The 7,986-nt window shown below is 37.3% G+C and overlaps 1 protein-coding gene across 15 annotated transcripts; it reads left to right on the forward strand.

The window, feature by feature from the left end:
• The first annotated feature begins 5,881 nt into the window (after positions 1–5,881).
• On the forward strand, positions 5,882–7,986 carry LOC106389653 (transcription factor MYB124-like). 15 transcript variants are annotated; one of them, XR_007314948.1, is made up of 8 exons: positions 5,895–6,339; positions 6,556–6,628; positions 6,724–6,778; positions 6,860–7,033; positions 7,135–7,293; positions 7,373–7,438; positions 7,531–7,632; positions 7,757–7,986. XR_007314948.1 is itself a non-coding variant. In XM_022716605.2 (4 exons), the coding sequence occupies exons 1-4, from the start codon at positions 6,614–6,616 to the stop codon at positions 7,166–7,168; spliced, it is 264 nt and encodes an 87-aa protein (XP_022572326.1). In that variant the 5' UTR covers positions 5,882–6,613; the 3' UTR covers positions 7,169–7,294. The 15 variants fall into 15 exon arrangements, 1 of the variants encoding a protein (XP_022572326.1); XR_007314949.1 differs by having other exon boundaries at positions 5,897–6,339; positions 6,579–6,628; positions 7,723–7,986; XR_007314946.1 differs by having other exon boundaries at positions 5,898–6,390; positions 7,723–7,986.

The following is a 7,986-nucleotide window of genomic DNA, read 5'->3' on the forward strand; positions in this document are numbered from 1 at the left end:
ATCGGATACATCGACATTCTCGTCATCACTAGAAATATCATCATTTTCATTAAACTCGTCTTCTACAGCTTCGTCTGTGGCATCATCGGTAAGATCTTCGTATTCGTGATTATGCGGATCAATGAGAAGGATGTCATCAACTTCTTGTTCAGGTTCCTCGACTTCATTTATCTGTTCTTCTTGCAATGGTGGTTCTTCTCCACTGATGATTCGTCCTCGAGGTGTAACTTTGATCACTGCTAACCAATTTATACCCGAATCTCTCATCCGAGGGTATGGAAGGAAGCTAACTTGGTCTGCTTGTGAAGCTAAGATGAAAGGCTCGAATTTGTTGTACCGACGTCCACCGTTGACATCAACTACACCAAATTTGTTAGACCGAACACCTCTGTTGACGACGGGGTCGAACCATTCACATTTGAAGATGACGCATTTCAGCTTCAGTATCCCTGGAAATTCGACTTCAATAATCTCCGTCAAGATCCCGTAGAAATCTGTTTCCCCTTTCACACATATTCCATAGTTACTGGTCGCCCGCTGTCTACCATACTCATATGTGTGAAAAGTGTAGCCTCGTGTGAAATACATCTGTGATGTGGTGACCTTTACAAGTGGAGATTGAATTACTTCGTGTAACCACTTAGGATAATCTGCATCGTCGTCATAATCAACCTGCAAAAATAAAGAGAACATTAAAATACAAATCATGTATGAAAAAATAGTTTGAGTTATAATACCTGATTCCGCAACCACTTAATGAAGTGCTGATCTTTCCTTTTGTCTACGTCACTTGTGGATATACCAGGAAATGTTTCTTCGACTTGAGAAACAAATAGGCTGTAAAATTAATCACATTTCATAGGAATGAATCTCTTGCAATTATATAATTAATTATATGTGTTTTGAAGTGTCCATATATGTTACCTTTCAAAATAACGCATCAATGGATCCTCGCAATTGAGTAGAATATAGGTGTGTGCACTATGAGCGTCTTGTTCACTCGACCACCAAACCTCTTTAGACTTCCCACCGAGTCGTCCAATCTGGCTAAAGATGTCTGGAACACCAGCAACTGCATATGTTGGCGCAACTCCACCATCATCATATCTTCTTGGAGCTCTTCTACGGGTACGTACTTTTGACGCAAAGTAGTACGATGTGAAGTGAGAAACTTCTTCCGTCAAACTTCCAGCAATTATAGAACCTTCAACTTTGGCGAGGTTCTTTGCTTTTCCCTTCAAATATTTCATGGCTCGCTCATACTGATACATCCATCCGTAATGTACAGGTCCACGAAGCAATGCTTCATATGGGAGGTGGACAGCTAGATGCTCCATGACGTCAAAAAATCCAGGAGGAAATATCTTCTCCAAGTTGCACAATAAGATGGGAATGTTCTCCTGAAGCTGTTCTACAACTTCTTCTTTAAGAGTGCGTGTGCTCAGATCCCTGAAAAATGCTCCAATGCCTTTTATATTCCAAAAACAATTAAACACATTGTTAGTCGTATATTATTTTGCAAACTAGACCGTTATAAAATTATTGTGATATAAAACACTACGAACCTGCAAGTGCTTCATGTACGTTTGTTGGAAGTAGCTCCGCAAATGCAAAGGGCAGTAGTCGTTGCATAAAGACATGACAATCATGACTCTTCATCCCAGAGAACTTTTGACCCTTTTCAACACATCTAGAGAGATTTGAAACATACCCATCGGGGAACTTCACTTCTGATGCCACCCAGTTGAACAACACCGACTTTTTTTCTGAAGACAGTCTGAATATCGGAACAGGAACTTGTCCATTGCTTTTAATATGTAACTCGCTTCTTGAGCAAATATCCGGCAAGTCCAACCTCGATTTTATGTTGTCTTTTGTCTTCCCTGGGACATTCAATATTGTATTCATGATGTTCTCAAAGAAATTCTTCTCTATATGCATCACATCGAGGTTGTGGCGCAGAAGAAGATCCTTCCAATATGGCAACTCCCAAAATATACTCTTCTTGTGCCAGTTGTGATGAACACCGTAAGAATCAGGCATATTACGAGGGACATGCCAATTACCACCCCAACGAACTGTTTCGTTAGCTCCGTAGTAGTCGATTTGTGCTTCAATTTGTTCTCCAGTTAGATATGGTGGAGAAGTGTCTCTCACAACCCTTTTGTGCCTAAACAAATTCTTGTTTCTTCGGTAAGGATGGCCAATGGGAAGAAATCGACGATGACAATCAAACCAACTTGTCTTCCTACCATTCTTCAGTTGAAACGCATCTGTCGTTCCATTACAATATGGACAAGCTAATCTCCCATGTGTAGTCCATCCAGACAACATCCCATATGCAGGAAAGTCACTTATGGTCCACAAAAGCATAGCTCGCATCGTAAAATTCGTCTTCGTTGAACAGTCATACGTCCTCACCCCTGTTGACCACAAATCCTTCAACTCTTTTATCAGTGGTTGTAGGAAAACATCCAGGGACCTTTTTGGATGGTTCGGACCAGGTATCAATATCGTCAAGAATAGCAACTCCCGTTGCATGCACATCTCCGGTGGCAGGTTGTATGGCGTAAGAAAGACTGGCCACAATGAATATTGTCTCCCTGACATTCCGAACGGACTAAATCCATCTGTGCATAATCCGAGATACACATTCCGGCTATTGCTAGCAAAATCCGGATGTACTTTGTTGAAATGTTTCCAGGCTCTTGCATCTGATGGATGAGTCATCTCACCATCCGTCTGAGTATGCTCGGCATGCCATCTCATCTTTGCAGCAGTCTGCTCTGATTGATACAATCTTTTCAATCTGTCTGTAATTGGTAGGTACCACATCCTTTGGTACGGTACCCTATTACGTCCCCGTCCTTGCGGCTTGAATCGTGGCTTCTTGCAGAATCGACATACTTCTAGCTTCTCATCATCTCCCCAATAGATCATGCAGTTGTCGATGCAGACATCTATCATCTCCGAAGGCAACCCAAGACTATAAACTAATTTCTGAATCTCATAATAAGAATCAGCAGACACATTGTCTTCCGGCAAATACTCTTTAAACAAGTCCGCCCATTCGTTCATGCAACTTTCAGGTAGATTGTGATCAGTTTTAATATTCATCATTCTAGCAGCCAACGACAATTTAGAGAGACCTTCTCTACAACCACTGTAAAGTGGTTGATTCGCCGCGTTTAACATTCCGTAAAACTTTTTTGCATCTATATTAGGTTCTTCATCTTCATCATGAGCTACGAATGCATCAGCTACCATATCATGAACCCTATCATAATCTACCATCTCCTCCTGATGGTAACTATGTTCATTATGCAAATGATGATTAACCGGTTCTTCCTGAAAATTGCTATTACTACTACTAGCTTCATTCTGATCATAATTATAACCTTCCCCATGTTGAAACCAGATATAGTAATTTGGCGTGAAACCTCTATTTATTAAATGCTTCCAAACATTTTCACGGTTTGCCAATTTCGAATTGTTGCATTTCCGACAAGGACAGAACATCTTACCACTTTCTTGGGCGAGCGGTGTTGAATCTGCTTGGTGCATAAATGTCTCCAGCCCCGCAAGGTATTCTTTCGTCACTCTCCCGTTAGCATCTCTATGCATATACATCCAATTCCGCAACTCGTAAATAGTCCCAGAGCCAGCCATTTTTTTTTCTTTCACGTTTTTTGTTGTTGGTGTGTTTAAAATGATGTTCCAACATCCATATTTATAGAAAATTTCGAATCTGGTAGTTGTAATTTTACTATGAAATTACGACGAAAATTAATTGTATGGCCAAAAAAAAAACGTGAGCCACCTACCAAGTTGGTGGATTCAAAATTTCCTCGTTAAGTACACGTAAAATATTTCGTCGTAAAGCACTCGCGAAATTTACGTGGATTTTACGAGGAAAAACTATTTCCTCGTAAAAGCCACGTCAATTTACATCGTCTTTACGACGAATATTTTTTGTCGTTAACTTACGACGAAATAACGATGCTTTTCTTTCTCAACGTACTTTCCTCGCAAAATCAACGTTTTTTTACGAGGATTATTTTTCCTCGTTAAACTTCCTCGGTAAAGATACGTTTTCTTGTAGTGTAACGCTCAAAGAACCATCATTTCGAAGGGGTATATTAGGGATAAATATCTCACATCGGATATTGAAAAAGATCATAAACAATATATAAAATAGATGAATCACTCCACTTATCATCAATTGATTTTAGGTTAGAAGTCCATCTAGTTTAATATTAGATTTTGGAGTCAATAAAAGTGCAGTACGTGGCCTTATATAATGGTCGGTGCAGAAAATAATAATAATCATAGTGGAACACGTCATTCGCTAAAGCGACTCCAAAAGTAGCAATGCACTCTCGTGGCAATTCCACATAAGTAAACCCTAGCTAGCAACTATGTACAGTATATGTGAGGATATTCTTGAACTTTTGTGTGTGTGCGCGCGCGCGCGAAGAACGGTGTATAAATATATTTTGCTTATAAGATTATACAGTATATGTTAGACGTTGGACTTGCGAGACTTTTCTTTCAGGCGAAAAGTTTGCCTGATCATCCCAACGTGTAGGGTGGGTCGACCCTTGGTCAGAATTCCCTCGGAGCTTTAATAAACAAAATAAATATAAAAGTGTCGAATAAGGGGGAAAGAAAATGACGAAAATGAAAAGTACTACATATATTAATCTTATAACTATAAGAATAGTCAGTATATAAACTACATATATTATATGGTCAGAATGTATAAGAGTTTAAAAGTACTATAAAGTCGGAGTTTTAATTTTTATTTTTTATTTTAACATGGGAATTCTGAGTTTTTAAACGTAAGATCTGCTTATAATTGGATCCAACCATTGATAATACATGTGCAAGATATAAATATCTTTTCGTAGAAAATTCGAATATGGGATCAATGGTTCTGCAGCCTCTCCTCTTTTCTTTATTTTTTGTTTTTGTATTTTTTTGCTAAAATTCTTTACTTTTTTTGTTCATACCTCTTTCCGAAAGACTCTTTGATAATTAACATGAAAGCTACTTATTAATTACGCTAGGTCGTGGTCTTGATAGATTATAAATATTATATACGATATGTAATATGCATCTTGTTTTATAAATTATAATATATGTGAAAACGGCTTGTGTTTGGACTTAAGTGCATGCAATTTGTATTAAATTTTGATTTCTGTGGTTGAAAATATGGAAGTCAACAAACAGAACCAAAGTTCTACCAAACACGCTGCAATGTATTATATTATATGAGACAGAATGATGAAAAGAAAAGAGTAACCACACCTAACCATGATCATCCCAAAACAAGTAAAAAAGAGAAGCTGTCAATTGTCATCAGAGTATATATCTAAGAATAAATAGACTTTTACCAAAAAAAAAAAAATCCTATAGACAATCGAGCTAACTACCATCCGTATAATATACTTAGGTTCGACAAATATAATCTACGTGTTTTGATGTCCACGGTTCCACTTCCAATTGCGCTTAATTCAATCGGTTATACAAAACATGTTATTTTGGTATTTTTAGATTTGAGAGGTTAAGTTAAAGCATTACGTTGTCGAAAGTGTATTGGTTCTTTTTTATTGTTGAAATGTGTGTATATTGATTCTTCTTGATAACATAAGTATATTTAGAAAATTCATATCATCTATCTTGTAAGTTTGTGAAAGATCATTTTCATGTTTTTTTTTATCAAAGGACTTTGACAAATCATAACTAGAATATCAGCGGGATGCTCTTGACGTATGTTCAACTAGGTAGACAATTATAGTTTGTTAAATGCTAATTTTTTACTATCTAACAATAATAAAAGGAAGATATACTCAACAGAGAAGCATGTCACGTCTTCTTAAAAAATCATCCAATCAGAATAGTCTTTTTTGACACGTCATATATGACAGAAATATAGTGGGTTTTGTTTTTATGAAAATTATCAGTCTGGCCCATCAGAGCCCATCTAGAAAACGGAACATGTATTATTTTACGTTTCTGAGTTTTTCTCTGACTCTTCCACTTCATCTTCACCGATGTTAGAATTTTTTTTTGTTTTGCGTAACCTTCTCAATCAATGGTGATCTTAAAACCATTCTGAATTTTTGGTTCCACCTCCCCCCTTGATCCTTCTCCTATATAAAACTATGTATAAACCTAAATCCACCCAAAATCAAAACCTACTCTGAAATCTTTTGTCTAAACCTAACTGCACGATCTCTACATCTACTCCGCCACCGTCAAATCGAAACTGCAATTCCCCCGGTAAAAGCTCAGTCGCCGTCGAACCTCCTTCACCGCCGAACCATCATCATCCAGGTTCTTACCACATGACGTCTCACACCGTTATCAATACGTCGAGAATATCCGGTAAAGTTTCCGTTGACGGAGAGATCGTCAAGAAGATTCGTCGATCAGTTTTAATCAAACTGATATAAATGATTATGCTAATTTTTTTACCGTAATCAAAAGATTTATGTGTTATGTTAGAACCACAAGAGTTTTCTTTAATAGCTATGGATCTTTTGCTAACAGATGATATACATACATAAACTCAGATTTCAAGTGAGGATGTTTTTCTTCTGAAGAAGCTATGCTTTTGTGTGAGGTATAATTCACTTATAAACTTCATCATATATGGATAAGATTTCATATTTTGTGTTTGGTTTATATTTGACATTTGAGCTCATGTGTGATTTTTAGGCACAACGAGTGTATGAGAATAGATGGACTGAGATACAAAGGTGGATTCAGGCAGGTAGAATACCTTCTCTAATGGTGCTTCAAGTCATGATTGCAGGATCAATCATTAATGTTTTGTACTTCTATATGTTTGTAGAAAGGATAAGGTTGTGAACAACATGTTTGCGAGACTTTGTATGAAGAGAGCCAAGCATGAAACTATGGCTAGCGAGGACAAATCAAACAAGAACAGAATGTTGTTCTTAGATGGAAGTAGTACTCCCGCGAATATAAAACTCCTATTGCCAATAGAACAAGGAGCCAGCTCCATGTAAGCTCTGATTCTTTTTCCTTTAATTTGTTTGCTCCAAAGTTGTGATCAAGCATTTTTCGGACTTGAAATCTGTGTTTAATTATTCTCTTCCTGAATAGCTGCCCTAGATTACACATTCTGTCTCCACGGTGAGTTATTTATGACCATCACAAGGTGGAAACTTTCCTCACTTCCTCATGGGTTACTGGAGGACAATCTAAAAATATTAGACTGGACAAGCAAAAGTTAACAATCTTCTTTGACAACCCCAACATCGGGTACTAATTTTTACTACTTCTTCAAGTTCCCAGTTTAAAACTCCAAGATAAATGATTGTTTTCATTGTTCCGTTTATAGGAAATCGAAGGAAAAAAGCCTTTTTCTGGGTCATTTTCATGCAAAAGGAACCGTCCGTCAGAAAATGTAAGAGCTATATATTCATTGGCTTCTTTATCTGCTTAGTTTTAGTGTGGACAGTGGTGTTGATGAGTGAGTCTCTGTGTCTGAATATGCAGAGAAATCGAGTCTAAGCAGCGCTAGAGTACAACCTATCAATAACAGCACGAAGAATATTGCTTTAGCCCGCAAGATGGTTGTTTTAAACACATGAGGCAAATGTAAGTTGAATCAAAAGCCTTTGTAAGCAATTTATTAAACGTGAATTAGTTTTGTCGAATGTTGAATCATCTTTTGCTAATGTTTGCAAGACGTGGTCTTTATTTCTGGATTTGGTCATAAAAGTCATGCTGTGGGAGATATTTATGGAGTTAGGTACAAGGTTTCCAGGGTTTCTGTTGTTTCAATCTCAGCTCTCTACAAGGAAAAGGAGCAGCCAACGTCTTAAAGAAAGCTTCAAATTTTGAATTTGATCTTAATATCATAAGCACTTTTAGGTTGTTTGAAAAACAAATCTACTTTATGATTTGAGAAGTAGGTGTGTTTAACCTTTTTTTTTAATGAGGTTTTGAGCA

Source organism: Brassica napus, chromosome A7, assembly GCF_020379485.1.
Source record: "Brassica napus cultivar Da-Ae chromosome A7, Da-Ae, whole genome shotgun sequence".
NCBI classification, from domain to species: domain Eukaryota; kingdom Viridiplantae; phylum Streptophyta; class Magnoliopsida; order Brassicales; family Brassicaceae; genus Brassica; species Brassica napus.

Bases quoted from the DNA above. Each gene is read 5' to 3' on its own strand.
- LOC106389653 (XM_022716605.2), top strand. The intron at 6,765-6,859 runs GTGGATTCAGGC...ATATGTTTGTAG, and splicing joins AGATGGACTGAGATACAAAG to AAAGGATAAGGTTGTGAACA. The intron at 7,034-7,134 runs GTAAGCTCTGAT...CTTCCTGAATAG, and splicing joins GAACAAGGAGCCAGCTCCAT to CTGCCCTAGATTACACATTC.